Source organism: Notechis scutatus, chromosome Z (assembly GCF_049901735.1).
Source record: "Notechis scutatus isolate UNSWTSFEM ecotype Mainland chromosome Z, rNotScu1.2, whole genome shotgun sequence".
Lineage (NCBI taxonomy): Eukaryota > Metazoa > Chordata > Lepidosauria > Squamata > Elapidae > Notechis > Notechis scutatus.
Window position 1 is genome coordinate 68,654,056 of NC_142025.1, and position 25,143 is coordinate 68,679,198.

Sequence of the window (25,143 nt, forward strand, 5' to 3'; positions counted from 1 at the left end):
ACAAATTGGGAACATTAAATATGTTCCTGGTCATTAAATTTAAGGCAGCATGGAGTTGGAGATCCTGTGGCTGCTGCTATCAAACACCAATTAAGTTTCTTAAAGGTAAAGGTTTCCCCTGTTCTAGTCATGTCCGATTTTAGGGGGCAGTGCTCATCTCCATGTCTTAGCCGAGGGAATCAGCATTGTCCAAAGACATTTCTGTGGTCAATGTGGCTGGCATGACTATACTCCAAGGCGTGCAGAACACTGTATCTTCCCACCAAAGTGGTACCTATTTATTATTTGTATTTGCATGCTTTCAAATTGTGCATTTTTATGGTGTGAATTCTGAACAATTATTTTATGTGCCTATCTGCTATGTTTCAGCCTGTAATGCCATAATTCATGTTACCCATAAGATGTTCATGGTGATTTTTATAATATTATTGAGGTGGGGGAAGGGCAAACCAATGAAATATTCTTCTCAGGGTTTTTTAGAATTAATTATATAACTTCCTAAAGTGTTTCAAAAGAAAAATATGTGTTTAGAAAAAGGAAAATAATATTCAAGATCATAGTGAAAAATCATGAAAATACAGTGGCCTTGATTAAAGAAACTTGAAAGCAAAGCACCTAGGTCTTCATATATGTATGTTACTTATCCTATGTTTATGCATGAGGTAACAAACTCACTTAGAGTTTGGTAACAGATTTTTCCTCTTGGACAATGTAGTCTTATAGTTCTCCTCTTTCAGCGAGAGCCAAGAAATGAACTCTAAGCTCATTTAAGTGGATTTTGTTCTTGGTTATCCATGAAATGATCTGTCTTTTTATCTGGTCTTTATACTTCTAATGTATTCCCCATAGAATGGAAGTGTACTTTTCCTGCAGTTTAAGACTAAGGTTATAAATAACATCAGTATGGGGTAGTGAGCTTGCAGCTCACATTTTGCTCAATGATTTTCCATAAAACCCATTGATTGTTGTTAAATACAAAAAGCTCCATAGGTTCCTCTCACTTCTATGGCCTCCCCTACTGTTTTTTCTTATAAGATACCTCCCTGCAGAAAATAACCTTTATTCAGTGTATACAAGGATACCACTGCTGGGAAATTTGTTTCAAGACTTGGATATTGTTATACCAAAGACCACATACAGAAGCACAAATGTTAACAAGACACTTTAATAATATGAATATGTTTTTCTCATTATTTAATTTTAATATAATTTATTTTCTCTATGTCTATAAATAGAGATTTCTCTATATATAAAATTTGAAACAGCAGGTTTTGTTTTTTAAAGCAATATGTTCATTATTATTATTATTTTGCTTTTCTTTATAATACTATCATACCTTAATACAGATTATTAGATTTTCAAATCTTTCAAAGGGTTTTTGAATTTTGATTTACCTGAGATTCTTTTTGGGGGAAGGTTACTGGCTAATTCAGTTTCTAAAGACTCAGGAAGCTTGGAAATCTGTGTCTTAGAGTCCAGAGAACCTGAATTATTACTGATAGTGATTTAAATGTAAACTATTAATGAACAGCAAATATAACCTAATTCAATTCTATAACATTAGCAGTTACATATCATAGAAAACATATAAGAAATTTATTATGAAAGTTGCATCTATAATAAAAGAGATGATCAGCTTACAATTGATATCTGTATTCCAAACATGGACAAAAATGTCAGAAGTTACTCAATCATTAAGCAATCCAAAACCACTACAGATAGAAAGGGTTTTCTTCTCTTTAGGTCCTTCAAACATCTTATAAAGAAAAGTTACTGCTACTTACCGTAGGAAAAACAACAGTCTTAATGCAAAGGACAAAATTTTGCTTGCTTGTGCAAAGAATCCAGCTGGGTTGAGATCAAGACTAAGGCATAATATTATGAACCTGTAAGCATGGCAAAGTTATGTGACAGTTCTGAGGAACATGAGAGGAGATGGATCATCAGTGCATTGGCTAAGTTGGATGGATCATTATGGTATTTTCAGCTCCAAGTCTTTTAATCCAATAGAGACATGAAACTGACATTTAATGTTTGCCCAAGCAAAAAACATCTAAGACCATCACTAGAATTATGATTCAGAAGTTTTTCTTAATAGGGAAATCATTTATTTCTTTGTTTTTCAAACCAGTCATTTTCCCCCCCAGTTTTATTAATTTTCAAAGACAATACACAAACAAACGAAACATAAAACGTAAGAACATAAAGCATCTTTTCTATGAACTGCTTATTAAGTTTTAAGAAAACAAATAAAGCATCTTGTTTAAGTACAGCATAATTCCAAATTATCACATTTCCATACAAACACAATTTAATATGCATCTTATATATTCAACTTCATATCTTATTACTCTTTTTCCAACTTCTCACTATTTTTCCCTTTACTTCTATTCAATTTTATTCATTAAACTTATACTTTCATCTGTCTTATTTACAATTTCATATGTTCTCATCCAACATTCTTAATTCTCAATAAACAAACATAAACAGAAAAAACACGTGACATGAAAACATAAAACTTCTTTTTAGAAAGCAGCTTAACTCCGGGTTACATCTTTTTGTACAGACATAAATCAAATTCATGCTCACCTTGTATACTATTTCATATCTTATTTAACATTCTGTATTTTTTATGTGTCTTCTCCCCTCTTTTCACTCTCTTAATTCTATTTTATTTACTTCATCTCAATTTAGATCATTATACTTGTATCTTTTGTCCGTTCTTTTTCAATTATCTATTTATCTTTTCTCCTTAATACAAAATTTTTCCTGTAATCAGTGGTTGAAGTATGACGCCTTTCTATCTTTCCCCCAAATTTCACACTTAAAATAATACGTAATTTCCATTTTGATTCTGCTTAGTACATTCTACGTAACATTTTAAAATAGAAAACATAATAAGCTTATAATATAATAGAAACAATATTCCATAACAAATTAATTAATTAAACTCTATTATTAAATCTTAGACATTTTACACATTCCCTACAATATTCTATTAACAGATATAATATTCGAATTTTCTACCTCTATTTCAAATACAAATACTACAATGCAATCTTATGTACTTTTGCAGAATCTCTTTTTAAATTATATTTTACCTTTTGTCTCTAAAAAAAACCTGTTTTTTAACATCTTGTTTTAAGCCTTTATAACTTCTCTTCCCTTTTTCCCTTCCTTTCTTATCAAATCTAGCCTTTTTACCCCCCCACCTTCTCTCAATCTCCGCCCTCTTAGTCTCCCCTCTCTGTTGCATTCCTCTTTTCTGTTGCTTTCTGACATTATATCGATTTTTCACCTTATTTTTCCCTTTCTTGATTGTTTTTTTAGGTCTTAAATTCTCCCTTTTCTTTCCCTTTTTTCCCTTTTCTTCCTCATCTAAGGTTATTTGTCCATTAAATATGGCTTCTTCTTCTTCATCCCAGCTTTCTTGTTGCTGTATTTCCTGATAAGTAAAAATCACCGTTTCTAAGAAGTGAAAAACAGATCCAGAAGAGCCCTTGCCTTCTTGTTCCTCCTCTTTCAACTTTTTAAATTCAATTTTCAATTCTTCCACAGATAGTGCCATTGTAAGATTTTTTTAAAAACAATCCAAATGTTTTTAGTCTTTCAAAAGATAGTGCAAAAGTCCCAAAGTCATCAAGCAATCAAAATCAACACAAACTGTTTCATTTAGCACTTTCTTCTTTTAATACTTTCTCTTCCTGGGGTAGAGTTCAATTACACAATTCCAAAATAATTTTTTAGAAGTCTTATTGCAGTTTAGTCTCTGATCTTATAAGCTCCAAGCAGTCTCCTCCAGCAGAATCTTAGTATTAATCATTTACCTCTCCCTTCCCACTTATAGCAAAAAGATTTTGATTTTTAAATATCAATGTTCAGGAATCTTTAATGTCCCCTTGGCTTTAATTTTCAAAGTTAGTTACCTTCTGTTGCCAAAGCGGGTATTTCCAATTTCCATCTGCTATATCTGTAGGGAAGGAGAGTGAAGAAAAAAAACTTTCCCTTTTCACTTTCATCCACAGCTTTCAATCTTCTTGGGAAACAATGTATCCTTTAAAAAGCTAAATTTCCAGGGCATTCAGGTGTTACTTATTGTCCCGGTTCAGCCAAAACCTTTCATTTTCTCAACTTCCTCCTGCACAAAACTTGTCTGGCTGAGAGGTTCTTTGTGGCGGCCATTGCTGACCGCCGCTCCACCGCCTTTGGAAAAGGGAGTTGAGCCGGCTAAGGAAGGGGGTTGCGATGCCCCCAGACCCCTGCCCGGATCTCCCCTATCTTCAGTTATCCCTACAGGATAACTATAGCCTCCAAATCCAGCTGGATCGGAGGCACTCCAGCAGCGAGCACAGCAGGGATCGCACACAATCGTGAATTCCTGCCGCTGCCGAAGCCTGACAAACCGGAACTCCGTTTTTCAAACCAGTCATTGATGGGTTAATGAGACCTGAGTTTGGTTCAAAACTACTTTGTAAATTTTCTCTCAAATATTTGTGACAGCCTGAACAGTCCAAACATAATATATAATTTATTATTGAAAAACGAAAGAAAGTAGACTTTGTATTCATAGTTTCGTTTTCCATCTCTGTCTCCATCTCAAAATAACAGAGTTATTCCTATTTACTCTACAACACACATTTGAGCTGATACATTTTATCCTAGCATTGAATGGTTCAAGTGAAATGACCTTGTTTGAACTTCATAGCATTAGGAGGAAGTTCACTCCCAAACCATTAACTTCTTTATATATATATAAAGTACAAAAATTCAAAAGCAAATAATAGGAAAATATGGGAGGGAAAAGGGAAGGGGAAAGTGTAGAGCAAAGGGGAAAAGGAAAGAAAATGCGTTGACTTCCAACTCCTTTTGTTGCAGTAGAGTAAGATAATAGCATTAAACTTCAACTTTTTACTTTTACATAATAATATAAACCAGCCATTTCTATAAAAACAAACCTATCTAATCAATAAAACCCAAAATCAAAGTTTCTTTTTTTCCCACCTCAAGGATGGAAGTCCAGAAGCGGTTTCCAAATAAAAACAAAAGTAATTTTCTCTGATCAAAGCAGCCAGTTTGGCCATCTCTACTAACGCCATCAACTTTTGCAACCATTCATCCATTGTAGGAATCAAAGTGTCCTTCCATTTTTCTGCATAATTTTGCTGCCATCAATATATATAAAACATCAAAGTTCCATTTTATCCCAAGCCTTTTTCCATTAAATTCAGAAGAAAGGTTTCTGTGATTTTATCTTTTATATTCACTTTGAGAATTTGAGTAAGATAACTTATCTGATGTTAAATACCAAAGATACATCTTATAAAAAATTTCTTTCTAATTATAATTTAGTGTAAATTTTAGAACTTTTGTCCACATATTTTCTCATTGTTTAAGCATTATATTACATCCAAAGTTTCTTGCCCACTGAATCATGCAATGTTTTACATATTCATTCTCCAAATTCAAATTTAATAACAATTTATAGACCTTAGCAATAATGTGTTCATCACTACCATGCAGTAGGATTTCCAATTCATTTTTCACAAAATCATCCATAACTCCTTTCATCTTATTTAAACCTTTCTTTCAATAGTAAATATGTAAACCAATGGCAGACATGTCCTGAGTCTAATTCTCTTTAGATTTGATAATAGGATCACCTAAGTTAAAAAATATTATTTGACCATAAGTCCACCAGTTTTGTTTCGCCACTATTTCCTTTCTTAAAAAAGCTTCCTAGGGAGACATCCAGAGAGGCATCTTCTAGAAAACCTTGCTTTATATTTATTCCAAACTCTTAGGATAGCAAGTCTACCAAAATGGTTATTAAATTCAACATTTACTTTAATCTTGTCATACCATAAATTGCCATGCCCTCCAAATCTTAATTTGTAGCTCCAAATCTTAATTTGCCATCCAAATCTTAATTTCTAAATCAAGTAACTTCTTATTCTGAAGATTAACCTATTCTTTTAGCCAGATCAAAAAGTACAATACAATTTAAAATCTGGTAAACCTAAACCTGCTCTTTCCTCAGCATCTTGCAGTCATTTGTGTCTAATTCTTGATTTTTTTCCCCCCTCACAATATAAACTTGGAAATATCTATCTGCTATTGTTTAAAGGCGGTATCAGTTGCAAGTCTTGTTACATCTGAATGTTACATCTGAAATAGAAAAAGCATCTTTGGTAATAAAACATTTGTCTTAATTACATAAATTCTACCCATTCATGATAATTGCAATTTATTCCATCTTAGTAATTTCTTTTTGATATCATTCTAACCATTAGCTTCTTATAAGTGTAGCAAATTCAATAGTCTAAAGCAGTGGTCCCCAACCTTTTTTGTACCAGGGACCGGTTTCAAGCAGAAACATTTTTTCAAGGACCGGGGGAGGAGAGAATCCGAGTTTGGTAGTTTGCTTGCAGACGTTTCATTACCTGACTAGGTAACATCTGATGTTGTTACCTAGTCGGGTAATAAAACGTCTGCCAGCAAACCACCAAGTTCAGGGAGCGCCTCGGCCCTGCCGCCTCAGCCCCATCCCTCAGGTGTCTCCCTCCCTCCCTCAGGTGTCTGCCTCGTTCCTCTCTCAGTCACTCTATCGCTCCTACAGCAGCCCAGGAAGAAACTGCTTCAAAGAAGCCGGGGTGGGGGTGGGGTGGCTTTCCTGTTGCCACAGCTTCCAGCGCCGTTTCACCCCACCCGCCCGCCCGCCCGCCGCTCGCGGTTCAATCCACAGTGCTCCGTTCTACCTGCCTGCCTGCCTGCCTTCTTCGTTTCGGAGCAGCTTCGGCTGATAAAAAGAGGCGAATAGTTATTATTCTCAGCCGAAGCTGCTCCGAAACAACCAGACAGGCAGGCAGGCAGAACGGAGCACTGTGGATTGAACCGCAAGCGAGCGAGCGGGCGGGCGGGGTGGGGGGTGAAACGGGCGCTGGAAGCTGCGGCGACAGGAAAAGCCACCACCCCCCAGCTTCTTTGAAGCAGTTTCTTCCTGGGCTGGTGGAGGAGCGAGAAAGTGACTGAGAGAGCTGAGCCAGAGAGCAGGACAGGCTTCGGTTGCTTCCTCCTCCCCTTCTTTCATTTGTGTCCTTGATCCCCGATCCCAGCAGCATTCACTGAAGGCGAAGAAAGCCGCCATTTTTTTTTATTTTTTTCTTTGCGGCCCGGTAAAGAGTGCTCCACGGCCCGGTACCGGTCCGCGGCCCGGTGGTTGGGGACCCCTGGTCTAAAGGCTAGTTCGGGGAGGGGGGTACAGAGAGCCCTAAAAATTAATTTATGCATCCTCTCTAGTTATTATCATTTAGATACAAAGTTACATGAAATATTTTTTGTTATTATTTATATGTATATTAATAATGGAGCATCAGCTGAGAGCAATCACTTTTCTGTACCAGTTGCACTTGAGATTGATAGACTATTTCTGCTTTTAATCTCATACACATTTTGAAAAGGTATCTCAAGGATTAAATTGGACTTTTTCTGGGAATGAATATAAAACACTACAAGTGTTGTACCTTATGATTCTTGACTCTTGACGAATGTATCTTTTCTTTTATGGACACTGAGACATTTGCACCAAGACAAATTCCTTGTGTGTCCAATCATACTTGTCCAATAAAAAATTCTATTTATTCTATAATCGTTACAACTAGTGGATAATGTAATTCTTTAAAATGGCTTAATTTTAAGAGAAATAAAATATTCAGCTTAGTTTAGAAATGTTTTTGCAGGTACTGCAAACTGACTTGTAAAATCTGGTCCAGTGAAAGAGTTTTGATGGTAAAATGAGACCCAGAAGACCTCATTTACAGGAAATGATATCATTTGGCACAGTGTGGAGACATGCCACAATAAACCCAGCTTGATGCCAAAGTATATTAGTTCAGTATTATGCTGGGTTTTATCAGGAAGACATGAGTTTCTCATAGCACTACTCGTGGGGATATTCAAAGTAATTATAATGTGTCCCGCTGTTTGAACTGAAGATTACAACTGCTCTGGAGATTTTGAAGGGACATGATATTAACTTCTGACCAGTGAAAATTGGTTAACAATGAAAATGAAAACAAAACCTGAATTTAGGAGGATAACAATCTCTCTGCGAAATTAAAATAACAGTTTATACTATAGAAAAAAGCTAATTCCCAGGAAAAACAAAAACAACCCCCCCCCAAAGAGTCAATTGCTATCATTTCTATTTTTAACATTTGTGTTCAGTTTTATCATAGTAAATATTGTTTTGAACATGCTTAAATCTGTAACATACTGTATATCTTTAAGAATAGTCCCCTCCAGGAAGAGTGGTGTCCTTCCACTGAAAACACAAGTTCTTCTGGCTGGAATTTCATCCATTTCAGTGAAGCAGGTCTATCTAGACAAATAGACCAAAGGACATGGGGTCAACATGCTTCACAGAAATGAATTGAGAGGCCCATCTGCACCAAAGATAAATTTGAGCCTCTGATTTCACACAAATCTCCAGATTGAAGAAACTAGTTAGATGGAATAACATTTTGTCAATGTGATTGTATTTGTCTGTCTGCTTGCTGAAATATATCAATAATTGTAGACATGATAATTTTTCATAACCCGTTGTAAATTATCTCTGCCAGTCAATTAGGCAGACAGGCAGGAAGTCCCACCCTGGCAGAGCATCAGTGTAAAGACTCTTCTTTTTCAATTTTCCCCTCAGACACACCATCCTGAGAAGCCACTTTTTCCTACCACAGGAAGCCCAAGAGAACACTATAGCTAGCAGTCTGACAGCCAAACTGAACCCTGGCCTTTTGTATCCTGCCAGGTTTGAAAAGCTGGACATCACCCCTAAAAGTGCCCAGAAGATAAAGCCGGTGCTTGAACGGTGGATGGCTGAGGCTGAGGCCCGCCATCGAGCAGGTATGCAGAACCTTACTGAATTTATTGGAAGCGAACCATCCAAAAAGCGCAAGAGGCGCACTTCCTTCACCCCACAAGCTCTTGAAATCTTGAACGCGCATTTTGAGAAGAACACCCATCCCTCTGGGCAGGAAATGACAGAAATTGCACAGAAACTGAACTATGATCGGGAAGTGGTTAGGGTATGGTTCTGCAATAAAAGGCAAGCACTGAAGAATACAATTAAACGTCTAAAACAGAATGAGCCTGTGACAGCAGCCCCAATGGAGCCCTTAACAGACTCTCTGAAAGAAGACTCTTAAATGGATAGATTTAAAGGGGAAAACACCCAGACCAAAAAAAAAATGGACATATAAACATTGGAAATCTGTAAAGATGCTTTTTCTCATCTTTGTAAGTAAAAGATTGAAAAAGCTACAAGTTGGACTGAAGATTTATAAATGTGGGATTTCCTAGGAAAAAAAAACACAGCACTTAGGGTGTGGGTGCGTGTGGGTGTGTGTGGGTGTGTGTGTGTGTGTTAGAACTAGTTCCAATAAGCCAATTTTTTTCTTAATGGACTTAGAAATAAACCAAATAACTATTACCTTTTCTGTACATTATGGACATGTGAACTTTGTTTGTGGAAAAAGAATACAACAACGACAAGGACAGCAAACATTTAAATGTTCTTAGGAAGCAAGAGAGTACAAGCCTGCCACCTGGAGGAGTGATAGTAGTCTTTCAGGTATCAAGTGCTTCTTCACAAAGAAAACTATTAACCAAAGTCAGAAACATGACATTAAAACTAGATTGTTGGTCAACTCTTTTGGGAGTGCTACATTGTATTTTCAATTTTTACATTTGTCGTTTACAGAAAGGAAACAATAATAATTAAAGGACTTTCTTTTCCCCTGCACCTTCTCACACATACCCAGCACGTGAGTAGATTTCACTTGGTTTGAGCTACATTGCTCAACCCTATGTTGATCATATGCAGTTTTGTGATCTCCAAATGTTTGTGTGCCAAAATGACAGTTTGTTTCCCTAAACAATGTGTTTTGGGGTTTGTAGACTTTATTTGCAATTAGAGTGATCTTTCATTTTAACTGACCTCCATCTTAATACCACTGAAATGTGTTTAAAATACAATTTTTAAAAAGTGCACAAATTGTAACAGTCAGTTCAAGGACACATAAAGTTACTTGAATTTTCACTTACTGTAAACAACTTGTGACTTTCTCTGTTCTTTGGCCACAAATTGGACAGGTTAACAAAGCTACTTTTGTAATACAATTATAAACCATTTGGTCCAAAATACAGTGTAAATGCTTTTGATTCTTTCTATGTCAACCAATTTCTTTCTGATAACCAAAGAAATTTCTTGGGATTCTAATGACAGACAAGTGACTGGCAAAGTGATAAAATAAGTACAACATTGGTTAGGTTTGATTTATTTTAACTAAAGCATTTATTTTGCTGTTAATGCTTTTGTTATTTATTTATTTATTTATTCATTTACTTATAGCATTGCAACCATCAAGACTGTGGATGAACTCAGAAGTGGTTTTATGATTGCTCAAAATGACTAATTACAAAATGAATATTTTGCAATGATTTATTTATCCTAATTTGGTGGGGGAGGAAGCATTAAGGAGCAGAGATATCCTATGCAAACCAACTTTGTGGACAAAAGGCATATGGTGTGAGTTGTAGAGGTCAGTCAGAATTGATTAAGTTTATATTTAAAGGTAGGGACTTGAGTTCTGCTCATTTATACATTAATGCTAATTCCACACCAGACTCTTTGAGTACATTTGAATTTGAGCCTATATAACTAAATAATTCTTAGTTGATCTTAATGTAAATCCAAAACCCTTTTTCTCTTCTAGCAAAACTACTCCATTGTAACTGAGTATAAAACATCCACAAACTGCAGCCTTCAGGATTCCATCTGCTCACAAATTCTTTTCTGTCTTCCTGGAAGACAAGAAGAGCTAATCTTCAACAAATCAGTTGCAGGATAAACTGTTCCATTCTAGAAGTTTATTTTATATTTTTACTGGAGTTCTAATCTACTTTTCAGCTTAAATAAATTTGCACAATACAATCTTTTAACAGATTATTCCTGAGATGTTAAAAATTACTTGTAACACTTAATGTACCACTTCCAATCAAGTTTGGTTTTGTGCCAAGAATAAGCTCCATAATCACATACTGACACTATGTGAGCTTCAGTTGACCGCTAAGCATTTAATGGAAATGGAAAAGGTAGATTCTTCCTGTTTCTTAAAATTCCACAGGAGCCAAATAAATTATTGTGTTTATAAATATCTTATTGTTAGAATAGAAATAGTTAAATAAAATCTTTATGAAAACCATTCACTCTTATTCTTCATATATTAGTAAAGGACATAACACTACATGAACAAAAGAGTAAGACTTTCTAAGAAGCAGATTAATTACTTTAGCATCCTAAATATATATAAAATAAACATCAAGGCATCACTAAATGTGGGACTATGGCAAGTCCACATTCATCAGGTTTTAGATTGATTGTGATTGTTCACTTTGTCAGAGTAGATTTCTGCTTATTTTCAAAGTAATGATTCAATGGAATGATTATTCCTTAGGGATTAGACCTTTTGAAACTTAGGTGAATTTAGTCTGCCATGATAACAAAAAATGCAAATGTTTAGGACTCTTCAGAAAAAGAAAAGAACATTCTGTTATACAATCTAAATTATTTAAATTATACTTTAGTTAGCAAGAACCATAAAGTTTCTGTATTGAGCAAACTTAATAAAACAAAGAGAACAAAGTTTTCAGTTCTTTCATATTCAGTAAAGCTGTTTTTTCTCACTCTTCAAGATCAAAGGTTTCCAGTAATTAATAAAAAAACAAAGCCTCAGTAGCAAAAAGCCCATCCCATTTCCAGATTTGGTACAACTATAGGAAGAACAGAAGCTTCCATTTTAAAAAAGCCAGTTCAGCATAATGTTTGAGCTTTGCTTTCCAATTAATCTTAATTATTCAATTAAGCTTCAGCTTCAAAAATTCTGTTTTAAGCTTCACTTGTTTCTACTAAAATATTGAGTGAAAATAAACTATTGTATAATTCACCCAAGTTCAAATGGACACAACAGTCTGTGGTTATGATAATGAAAGTTTTCTTACTCTTCTTTCATGCTTATGCTAAACTGTCAAGAATTCAGAAAGGAGTTTATTCATAAAATACTAATCTGAATTTTACTATTATGCTGAGTGATCTGTCAATTATACATTTTCTGAGTTCAGTTCGAACAATGAGCAGGAATTAATTAATGGTAACACGTATTGTTAAATTATTTCTGTGCTTTGTTCCTGGATGTGTCGTTTTCTCTTTTGCTAGTAAAAGTCTAATCCTACAGTTTTCTCCCTTCTCTGCAAATCCATGAGATGTACTACATAACAGGATATACAGCTTTGTTACAAACTCCTGCATTGCATCACTGTATAAGCAGCATCGCTTCAGTGTTTGAGACAGTATCCTGCCAAAATGCTTACATGTTGAGTGTACAGGTTCAAATGAACAGCAAAATATCAAATTCATTTAGAACTTTTCAATTTATGTTATAATCACACAAAGAAGTAAATAAGCAAAAAAGGAAAAAGGAGCTAAGAAGGAACAATTAGAGGCATGTCAAAGTACTCAAGCTATAACCAAAAAGAAACATGTATAATGCCTTTGCTTGTCTTCTCAAAGCTGGACCAAAGCTCATTGTATGTAGGTATATGCACATTGTATAGATATGGCTAAATGTTGCTGACAATCTTGCAATACTAAACTGTTACTATCTTAAAAAAACAAAAAAAACAAACTGTTCATCAATGTTTTACCTCAGCACTCTACTGTACCCAGTTCACAAGCAACATTGAATTAATTTAAAATAAAAATTGAAACTAATTTCCATGTAAATGTTTAATTGTAAGAAAAACTGTTTCAGTGACATTTTGTATCAAGCTTTTCGTCTTGTAGTTTGCTTGTTTCCAGTTCGAACTTATATGGGCCACATTAATTTGTTTATTGTTGAGAAAATGTTTCTTTTTTAACTTTAATTAATTTAAAGTTCCACAGCTTTACAAGCATCCCAAACAATTGTCAAATTAATTCCCTTAAGTTAAAAAAGAAATAATTTAATTTAATTATAATATAAATTAATTTATAATTTATATTATATTTATTGTTAAGAAAGTATTTCTTTTTCAACTCTAATTAATTTAAAGTTCCACGGTTTTACAAGCATCCCAAACTGTTGTCAAATTAGTTCTCTTAAGTTAAAAAAGAAATAATTTAATTTAACTATAATATAAATTAATTTATAATTTATATTATATATCCTCCCTTCATTTAATGACACTTCTGCAAGGCTCCAGAGCCTGCTCCCTTGAAGAGAATGGAGGCCATGTAGCAATATGATGTAATGTCTTAATCTCAAAATCTCCTGGATGGTCACCAGGTTCGCTTATGAAGCATGCAAAAGAGATCTGCTTTTCATGCAGAATACATGCAGCAGGAAATTTGGCAGAGACTGTGTTGGGATGTATTGGATTCTTCATTTTTGTTTTTAAAGAAAAAAGGAAGAAAGGAATTAATATGGAGAACTTGTGACCAAGAAGCCAAATGGTTATTTCAAACTCCTTATCTATTCTGACTTTGAAACCAAAGTTGATTTATCTGCACAGATTGCTTAACATTAAAAAATAATAATAATGAACTGACAGAAACTGTACGTTAACTAAAGCAATATCTGTATGGTCAGTAAAGCTGCACTTTGTGTATTTCTTAATAGCTTCAGATCTGTCACTTTTAATTTATACCATTAAAAAAATAAAGAATTGTTTGACATGAAAAATAAGCTTCCATCATAGGTTTGTTCTTAAGTCTCTTGAATTATTCACAGAATAAAGCCTCATGTTATTTTACATCAGTTCACTACAAAAACCTTTTTAAAATGTGCGAAAGAAATTGAAAGCTGGTTTCCACAGGTAAAAATGGTTGAATGAAAAGAGACAGTAGCTTTAAAAGAATTAAAGGTTTAGTTCAGAGATAGTTTCCTAAAATGAACATACATATATACTGTACATACAGGCAGTCCTCGACTTAGAACAATTGAACTAAAAATTTAAGTTAAGTGAGATAGATGTTAAGTTACATTTTATCACCTTTCTTGCCAGAATTGTTAAGTGAAGAACACAGTCTGTTGTTAAGATAGGAACACAGTTGTTAAGCAAATCTGGCTTCCCCATTGACTTTGCTCGTCAGAAGATTGTAAAGGTGATCATATAATTTCAGGACACTACAACCATCATGAGTCATTTGCCGAGCATCTGACTTTTCATCAAGTCACCATGAGGGTGCTGCAGTAGTCATAAATGTGAAAAATGGTCGTAAGTCATTTTTTTCAGTGTTGTAACTTTGAATGGTCAGTAAAAGAACTGTTGTAACTTGAGGACTACCTGTACAGAGTTTACAATCTCAGAAGAATCTAGTTTGAATGTGTGGAAATTTCATGAAGTTTGTCAGTCTTAAATAGTAAGAATTGGACCATTACATGAGCAGGTGATTGACAAAAATTGAGTATACATTTATTGACAATCTTGGAATGTTGTCTAAAACATTACATAGCCTATTAATGATTATTAATAGGCTATGTAATGTTTTAGGCAACATTCCAAGATAAGAAGTTGAATAGCAATTGTCACTAAAATGTCTCCAAAGACTAAGGCATTTTTGTATTCTATTCAAAACACTCCCACACTTCCACTGGATACTACTTTTATTGTAAAAATATTGATTTTTCTATATCTATGTTAAAGAATGGAAATAGAATTCAAAGGTGGTATTCAGCAGGTTCTGACCAGTTCTGGAGAACTGGTAGCGGAAATTTTGAGTCATTCGGAGAACTGCCAAATACCATTTCTGACTGGCCCCACCCCCATCTATTCTCTGCCTCCCGATTCCAAGCTGATCAGCTGGGTCTTCTTTTGTTGCTCTGCACAGGAGAACGGAGCTGGAAAGCAGGTTAGTGGGGTGGAGAGGTATTTTGCAATAACCTTCTCCCAGGAGTGGGGAAGGAATGGAGATTTTACAGTATCCTTCCCCTGCCTCACCCACCAAACCATGCCACAGAACCAGTAGTAAAAAAAATTGAATCCCACCACTGATAGATATGCATTAGTTACATTGAGAAGAGCCAATTTGATGTATTGGTTAAGGCACCAGGCTAGAAACAGGGAGTTTCAGTCCTTCCTTAGGCCAATTAGGTGACCATGGGCCAGTCATTCTCTCAGCCCTAGGCAATGACAAACCACTTCTGGAATCTTGCCAAGACAACTACAAGGCAGTCATCAAGAGTAAAGGAAGACTGATTTTAAGGCATTTTGAATCATTACTCAATTATTTATCTGTTTATGTATGCATCTGTGCATGTGCACATGTACACAGATTCAAACTCATCCTCAATGGCACAATGGTTAGAATGCAGTACTGCAGGTTACTTCTGCTGACAGCCACCTGCCTGCAATTTGGCAGATCAAATTTCAGCAGGCTCAAGGTTGACTCAGCCTTCCATTCTTCCAAGGGTAAAATGGGTAAAATAAGGACCCAAATTATTGGAGGCAATATGCTGACTCTGTAAACTGCTTAGAGAGAGCTGTAAAGCACTATAAAGTGGAATATAAGTTTAAGTGCTATTGCTATTGCTAATGCTTACTAATGGTAAGAAGAAACAAAAGTTGATTCAATGATGGATAGGTCTATCTTCAAATCACAGTGTAATCACTGTGCCAGAAATTGTAAGATATTATAATAGTCATCCTTATCATAAGTTTTTGCACAAAAAGCAATCCAAATAGTATATGTAGTTGAAATACTCCTCATTTATTATAGAATTTATTTTCATTGTAAATTTTATTGCATCCTCTCTTAAACCAATGAGTGCTTTTAAAAATAACACATTGTAAAGGTACATCATCATTCAAAACTCATTTCTATGGAATTTAGCATTTATACTACTCTAAATGTTCAGCAAATTGAATTGTCGTCCTTCAGTCTCAAGAGACTATGGTATCGTGCTATGAAACCGGTAACTGCCACTTCCCGTGTTGCTTCAATGCTCTATGCAAAGCTGGAGTGTCCTCTCCAGAGCACGAGGCCTGGCTAATTTAATATGGAGGATAAACTGTTACCTAAGCAGCAGATCCCTCCTCTCCATGTCACTGGAGTCTAATGGAACAGCAGAGCCGATACAATTAGTTCGAGCTGCACCACAAGAGTTAACAAAACGTGATTGTACAGTCACAAACTGCTTCTGGGAGTCCAGCTCTGGATTTTGCCTCAAGGTTGACTCCTGAAGCCTTTTCTAATAATAGATATAGCCTCAAGGCAATGGAGGTTTGAAATCAGAGTTTCCTTCTCCTAGAACAGTGGTTGGCAACCGGTGGGCCGCAGCCAACTGGTGGTCTGCGAGAAAATTTTGGTGGGCCACAGAGAAATGTCACCCCCAGAGCACCCTCCAAAAACAATTAATCCAGGCTGCGTGGGAACACAAGGCTGTGCCACCCACATAGTCTGCAGGAACCCTCCCCGCCCACTCACTCCTTACCTGACAAACTTGCCTGCTAAGTTGCTATTTTTCCTTCCTCACCCCCGATCATCAGCTGTTCTGTTGTGCCGGGAGATTTCGATTAGCTAGAAAGCAGGAAATCATTGGATTTCTTGCTTTCTAGCTAATCTTTAGATCTTTGGCTCTGCTTTTAAGCAGTGCTGAACCTTCCTTAGGACTGAAGGTTCTATTATTCAGTTGCAGACTCAGATCGTGATGGCAGAAACACAGATCTCTAAGTGAATCTGTGATTGTGTGAGCAACTCAATCTGCCTGCCTGCCTGCCTGTTTTGCCTGATTTTGGGTAAAAGTTGGTCTTTTTTATTTAAAAAAAATTCAATATTTACATACATGGTGTGTTTGAGTTAATGTTGTGAGTTTGCTTGCTAGCAAATTTTATGAGTTTGCTTGCAAACAAACTTATATGACAGACTCAGATAGCCGATGGCAGAAATACAGATCTCTAAGTGAATTTGTGATTCTGTGAGCAACTCAATCTGCCTGCCTGCTTTGCCTAATTTTGAGTAAAAGTTGGTCTTTTTTAATAAAAAAATCAATATTCACCAAAATATTTATAATATTTACATACAAGCCATGCCCAGCCAATCACATGGCCACCAAGCCACACACACAAATTAGGCCACACCCAAGAACCAGTTGTTAAGAAATTTGAATCCCATCCCTGCTCTGTGTGTTTGTGTGTGTGTTTGTGTGTGTGTGTGTGTGTGTGTGTGTGAGAGAGAGAGAGAGAGAGAGAGAGAGAGAGAGAAAGGGAGGGAGGGAGGGAGGGAGGGAGAGAGAGAGAGGTTAGATCAGATCTCTCTCTCTCTCTCTCCCACCAACGTCAGCAAGCCACCATCAATCAAAATTCATATTAGTGGTCCCCGGGATTTAAAATTATGAGTTTGGTGGTCCCTGCGGTCCAAAAGTTGGCAACCCCTATCCTAGAAGATGGTTCTACCATTTTATCTGCCATTGGGGCATAAAGCCCTCTTCCGCCTTCAAAACTGTTGACAATATTCTCCTGTAACCCTGGAAAGGGGTTATCAGATGCTACCACCCAGGCCAGCTGGACCAAGGTTTTTTTAAGGAGGTATTACTCCTCTGGTACTCCTCCTCACTCCAGGACACCTGGCTCGGCTCCATTTGCAGTGTCCATTATCTTCCAACTGTCATTTTCCGACCATTCCACTCTACCAGCTCTTGGCCTATCAGTTTCTTCACCTCTCTGTTTCTTTAACAAATTCCAGCCTCACTGTTAGTTTATCAAGCTTGTCTCTTTTTTTGCCTTTCCCTCTACACACTCTTCCACTTCCACATACCAATCTCTACAATCCAAATTCTTCAAAAACCTCTCTGCACAACACTTCGGAGTACCATCTACAAATACATGCAGCCACTGTGGCCATCTTAAAAAAAAAACATTTGCAGAATTTACTTCATGCTTTAAATTATGAACATAAAAAGAGGATAGCCACTCCTCTTTTAAATAATATTATTTCCCTCTCTGGGTACATCAGGCCTCTTCTTTCTGAGGTGAAGATATAGTTAGACAGAACTTTGATGATCCTAAAATGTATTTACGCAGATAGAATTAAGTCTTTTTTTCAACAATTAAGCAAAAAGCAACATTGGAACTGTAAAGTACAAACTATTCCAGTATGAACAGGTTATATTATAAGCTATGAAAAAATAATTAAAATTACTAACACAAATCTATAAAACAGTATATTACTGTAAACACTTATTAAAATCTCTATGTAACAGTTAAAGTTAAAATTTATATTACATCTTTATATAGAGTAAAAAGTGTATATTAGTATATTTATATTAGTATATAAAAAGGTAATAGGACTAAAAACTAATTGGATAAATAAAGTCAATAATAATATAAGTACAGCAGCATAATCTAATAATTTGGAATTTCTTGTATATAAGATGAGCTATTGTCACTTTTTCTGTGAATACAATGGCACACATTAAAAATGAAATTCTGATGCCTACTCTCAAAAGAAAATAAACATATACACATACAAGCACAAACATATACATATGATGAGAGAGAGAGAGAGAGAGATATTGTACATACAGGATGGATGGATGGATGGATAGATGGATGGATCGATAGATAGATGATAGATATTGTACATACATAGACACACGTACACACGTACACACACACATATATGGAGCAGCTTTTTGCTACATGTGGTACAAAGCTATTATAGAATGTAGTTGTTCTGCTTTGGATAACACCAGGTCTCCTCCCAGAGGTTAATTTTTTAAAAAAATTGCTGATGCTGAGGATATGTAGCATGACATACTACATACCCGGATCAAGCAGTACTTATATGCCATATCCTGAATAGAAGGAAATGAACAGCCAATAATTTTTTCTGCTGTCCTCACCACTCTCTGCATAGCCTTCTTGCCCAAAATAGTAATACTTCCAAGCCACACAGTAATAGTAATAGTAAAAGCGACAGGGTGCTTTTAACCATCCCTCTATAGAAAGTGGTAAGGGCAGAGAAAGGAAGATGTGCTCTTCTCATGAGATGCAGAAAATGCAGGCATTGTGCCCACTTCACCAGTATCTCTCTGGTTAAACAACCACATTAACCTGGTCATCAGCTGCACATCCAGAAGCTTGATACCAGTAACTATCTCCACAGATGAATAATTGATATACAGAGATGAATGGCTGTGCCTGCCTTCTCTGAAAGCAACAATGATCTCTTTTGTTTTTCTGTCATTTAAAATCAAGCTGTTTTTATTACAACAGTTCATCCAACCCCTAACCTCTTCCCAGTAAGCATCCTCATTATCATATTGAATAAGGCACACCATGTTGTATCATCTGCATACTTCACAATATGATTGTTATTGTACAACAGTCATGGGTCTACAGAGTGAACAATAGCAAACTTAAGACACAGTCCTGAGGAGAACCTGTGGTCAAGAAAATGGTGTTAAAAATATTAGTCCCAACTCGGGATTATTAGTGAAAAAAATCATGAATCCAGCTGCGCAAAGGAGTGTTGAAGCCTAAAATGCTCATTTTCTCTACTAGATGCTAAGGAATTATATTAAATGCTGAACTAAAGTCAGCAAATAGCATTCACATATGAGCATTTCTTTCCTCTAAGTGCACCAAATTCAGATGGACAAGAGAGGAAATAGCATCCTCTGTGGAATGATTTGGATGATAAGCAAACTGAAGTGAGTCAAATGCTGACAGGAGACTGGATACAATAAAGTCCTTTATCAGTCTTTCAAAACATTTCATAATGATAGATGTAAGTGTAACCATACAATAATTATTAAGACACATGATTGAAGACATTTTTGGCAGTGGCAAAAATGGCAGTCTTAAAACATGATGGGACTACTGCCTGATGAAATGAAAGATTGAAAACATCTGTAAGAACACAAGCCAACTCATCTGCCCACACCCTAAGAATACACCCAGGGATATTTATCTGGGCCTGCAGTTTTCTGAATGCCAACTTTCCACAATGTCATCCAGACTAATGGTCGCTAACAGGTGGGCCGTTGCCCACTGGTGATCTGCAAGAAAATTTTGGTGGGCCACAGAGAAATGTCACCCCCCACCAGAGCACCCCCCAAAGCAATTAATCCAGGTTGTGTGGGAACACAAGGCTGTGCTGCCCACATGGCCCACGGGAACCCTCCCCACCCACTCACTCCTTACCTGACAAACTTGCCTGCTAAGTTGCTATTTTTCCTTTTTTTTCCTCTGACCATCAGCTATTCTACTGTGCAGGAGATTTAGATTAGCTAGAAAGCAGGAAATCGTTGGATTTCCTGCTTTCTAGCTAATCTTTAGAACCTCCCTTAGGACTAAAGGTTTTATTATTCAGTTGCAGGCTCAGATAGCCAATGGCTATCTTAGAGATTTCCCTAAGTTAATCTGTGATTCTGTGAGCAACTCAATATGCCTGCCTACTTTGCCTGATTTTGGGTAAAAGTTGCTCTTTTTTTAATAAAAAAAATCAATATTTACATACATGGAGTGTTGTGAGTTAATTTTGTGAGTTTGCTTGCTAGCAAATTTTATGTGACAGACTCAGATAGCCAATGGCAGAATGATAGATATCTGAATCTGTGATTCTGTGAGCAACTCAATCTGCCTGCCTGCTTGCCTGATTTTGGTAAAAATTGCTCTCTTTTATAAAAAAATTCAATATTTTCATAAATATTTATAATATTTACATGCAAGCCATGCCCAGCCAGTCACATGGACACCAAGCCACACCCACAAATTAGGCCATGCCCAAGAACCAGTTGTTAAGAAATTTGAATCTCACCCCTGCCTCTGTGTTTCTCTCTCTCTCTCTCTCTCTCTCTGTGTGTGTGTGTATGAGAGAGAGGGGGTGGAGAGAGAGAGGTTAGATCAGATCTCTCTCCCTCTCTCTCTCTCCCACCAACGTCAGCAAGCCACCATCAGTCAAAATTCATATTAGTGGTCCCCGGAATTTAAAATTATGAGTTTGGTGGTCCCTGAAGTCCAAAAGTTTGGTGACCCCTGTTCAAGACAGAGCTAACATCAAATCAAAACACTTGCTCATGAAGATGGGGCACAGCTTTCCTCACAGTACTATTTTATGCCTCAAAACTTCCAAAATATGTATTCAGCTGATGTAAAAATATAACATGGCAACTTTATATATTATAGAAGGATTATAATAAAGTAAATAAACTAATAAAAAGTAGACCTGAATAATTTGGGAATGTTGCATATAATGTGGAAATAAGAACACTATGAAGAACTCTATAGATTGAACTCTGAAGTTAGATATGGTCAGTTGCTTTGACTTGGCCAGAATTGCAGGGGATAAACATTCCAAGTACATGATCTTTCTATATTTTCCTTCTAAGGGACAATAGTGTTACCTTTGATTGCCAGCTATAAGGGAGATGTGAAGTCCTACTATAATAAAAACAATGCTCTTTGTCCCTTATTATAGTGGTCCCCAACCTTTGCGGCTTGGTAGCTCAGCTGGGGGGGGGGAGAACTGGCCCACATAAGTGCACATGCCAATTTTGGTGACCACACATGAAAAAGGACATAGAAAATTATGTGGTCAGTTGTCCAATATGTGCCTCAGCTAAAGGATGCCCTGGTAAAATCCTAACTTTGCTACCGACTGTGGCTAGTCACACTGCTCCATGAAAAAAATATCCATGGACTTTATTGTAGAACTGCCCAAAAGTTCAGACAATACAGTGATTTGGATTATAACTAACCTATTTTCCAAGCAAACCCACTTTGTGGCTTGTCTCAAGGCACCCTCTTCATGGAGTCTGGCAAAGTTTTTCATGCAACATATATATAAGCTTCCTGGGGCCCCTGAATGAATAATTTCCAATCGGGATGTGTAGTTTACATCTAAATTCTGGCAGGAGTTCCTAAAACTGTTGGGAACTTCCCAAGGGCTCAGTACCTCATATCACTCCAAACTAATGGAGCTGGTGCATGTGTGAATGATGAGGGATCTCTTACCATTTGCAGAAATCACATATAATAATTCAGCCCACAGTAGCATAGGTTTGTGAGCTATCAAGAGTGATTGAAAGTAATTATTAATTTAATTAAGATTAACCACTAGGGACTTTCCTAGTTTTGATGATTAGAAAAATGAACTGGGATAATAGAAAAGAGTGAGCTGTTTTTGTAATCATAGAATAAGAGAGAAGTAAAAACGTGTGTTTAAACAAAATATGATGGTAATGTATATGGATGTAGTAAAAACCAAGATAATTTGCAAAACTAGAAAGTATGGAGAGGTGTAGATTTCTTTATTTACATATTTACTGAAATTAATATGCTGATCAGCCCCCTAATGATTACAATCATTAGAAGAACAAGCTTGCAGTTGTTTATATAGGGCATATACCTGACTCTGAGGCAATGTAGGAGGGAGTTTAGGGCAAAAAGCAGTGATACATATGTTGCAAAGGGAAGGAAGACACTGAACAAAGCAGCACCCACCCACTAATTAAAATAGCATAAATAATGACTACATAGCGTAAAATATTTCCCATTAAGCCTGTGGGCAACCAAGCCCAAAAGCTTTCCCACCAAGATCTTAAATTATCAATTTTCAAATCTGAGGCCAAATTGTTTAAAATATTAATCTGGTGCTGGATGGTTCGTGACCCATTAAAACACCATAGATTTTGTAGAATAGTTTTTCTCAACGCTTGCATTTCATAGTTGATGGTTGAGACAGCTGAAGAAGTAACATTAATTGTATTTGCTAAATTACATGCAACAGAGTTAATGTTAAGGTGAGCACAAGCAACAATTGCTGGCATGCCCACTATAGGCAAAGCTAGCACTACATATTCTGCTTTATTAAGTAAGGTTGCTTCAGAGTCACAAGTACTATCTAGTGTGACCCCACATTGAGAACGATTTGATTGATAAATTTGTTGTTTAGAAAACAAAACAGGAATCAGCCGGCTGAGGCAGCATTGCGCTTCACTAATATTGGCAGGAATATAATTAAAAGTTTCTTGACCACATGTAAAAAACCATCCTTGCAGTAGCCAAACATGAGCAAAGTTAAAGGAAGTCTCTTCAAAAGCTATGTAGTTCAAAGTAGGTGAGCTAATGCAATGACAATGAGGCCTTTTACTTGAAGATGTGCAATTAACTATTTTTGCACAGGTTATATTTGCAGGAATTGCTATATCGGGGTGTACAAAGCAATCGCATCAGGGGGTGGATAATAAGCAGTAAATCCCCAATTAGATATAGTCCCAAAGTTAAAGCTTCCATTTAATAAAAATCTGCTTAAGCCAGTGAAGTTTTGAATTACTGTAGGAGTGCAGACATGTAGAAAGCAAATTTTTCATATCATAGGCTTCAGATAAGCAAAAGACATTCATTCTGTGTGATGTTATGTGTGATGTTAGCCAATTGCACCCATAAGTTTTGCAATTCGTTCGTTGCTCGAGTGAGTGTGTGGATGGAATGACAGCTGCAGAGTCACATTTCTAGGACTGGATCCTACATCCTTGGCTGGATGAACGCAATGAACCTTTAGAAGCAAGCACAGGAGCATAGCCTTGCCCCCAGGTAATTAGAGGAACCGGCCCAAACCATGTTTTATCTGGCAAGACTTGATAATATTCTAGAGGGGGAGGTAATTTGGTTTTCTGTTGAAAGTATCTCTGGTAAGTGGTCAAATTTTGAATAGAGACATTCAATTGGTTTAAGGTAACCTGTTGTTGTACCCATGACAAATTGGGGACCCTTTCCCTCCTTAATATGATAAGTTGTTTCCCCTTATAGAGGGGTAGCCCAAATAGCTCCTGAATAAGTATAGAAGGAGCCAAAGAGGGAACATGGGTAACATCCATTTGCTAGTTGATGATGAAACAATATGGAAAAAAGAGTGGCAAAAAAAAATCTGAAAATAAACATAGTATAACTGCCTTCAATAAAAACAAGGCCATGAGATGAGGATCAATCCTGGGCGTGATATAAGCACCTGGAAGATTAAAAATAATTTGACACACATAATGAGAGTTAGAGATTAAATTGAAAAGCTGTTGAGAAAAAGTTTTGAAAGCTAAAATAGCAGCAACCAATTCTGAATGTTGAGGTGAGGATTGTACTGCAGTGTAGGACACTTTCTAGGTATCATCATGAGGGACTTTATAAGCAATCACTTCTCTTGTTCGTCCACCTTCTGAAAAAATAGTAGCTTGTGGCAGAAAGCAATGGACAGACCGGAAAGGAAGAAGTCATTAAGCAAGCAAGCCAAGGACCTTTAGGCAAATGATATACAATACAGCCTACATATTCAGTTAAAGCACATTGAATAGATAGCTTATTTTGAAAAGAAAATTGAAAATCAGATTTACACAACTCCACCATTTACACCCTACTGAACTTATCAAAAATTTCAAAGAAAAAGTTAAACTGGGAACTTAGCCATCAAAGACAATTGTTCCAGGCAAATTGCCAATCTGGGAACTGAGTCACCTTAAAAGATAATGTTCCAGTCTTAGCCTAGCAATCCAAGGTTACTTTGTTTGCAAAAGCACTGAGAAAAATCATGAGATGGAATGACTACTGGTGTAAACTATGTAACCTATATAAAAATCACCCTCCATCCCTGCCTCTCTCAAAGCAGAGAGAAAAGGAAAAAAAATTAAACGAGCAGAAAGTCTCACTCCTCCCTATTCCTGCCTCTCTTACATTTCAAGGGAAAAAAGTTTGTGAACAAGAATCTCACTCTCCCCCGCACCTTCCCTCCTGCCTCCACTTTTACAAGGCAAAAAGTTAACAAGAAGGGGGGGGCAGTTTAAAATACTACACAGAAATCTCATCCATTTTCTCCACTCAACATTCTTTAAACACACAGACATTTATGCCAACTTTTTTGCCATCCACATACTCACAAATTTATACTGTTATGAGAGGGTCTCATCCTCCAGGCCTGGAAATGATTACACACAGACACATTCTCACACACAACACTTCCAGACCTGGGAAGGTTTTGTCCCTTTAAATCTCCACATTTTCTTCAATTCAGTCCTATTCAATTCTGCATACAATTATTTTACATTATTATACATACAC

The 25,143-nt window shown here is 36.4% G+C and overlaps 1 protein-coding gene across 2 annotated transcripts in view; it reads left to right on the top strand.

Annotated features, from left to right (window-relative positions):
* Positions 1-9,850, top strand: part of POU6F2 (POU class 6 homeobox 2) — a 405,681-nt gene extending 395,831 nt beyond the window's left edge. The window contains exon 9 of one of the 2 annotated variants that reach the window (XM_026674834.2): positions 8,807-9,850. In XM_026674834.2, the coding sequence (XP_026530619.1) occupies positions 8,807-9,203 (397 nt within the window). In that variant the 3' untranslated portion in view covers positions 9,204-9,850. Of the gene's footprint in view, positions 1-8,698 lie in introns of both variants that reach the window. The other variant, XM_026674833.2, reaches the window with a different exon arrangement.
* Positions 9,851-25,143: the final 15,293 nt, after the last annotated feature.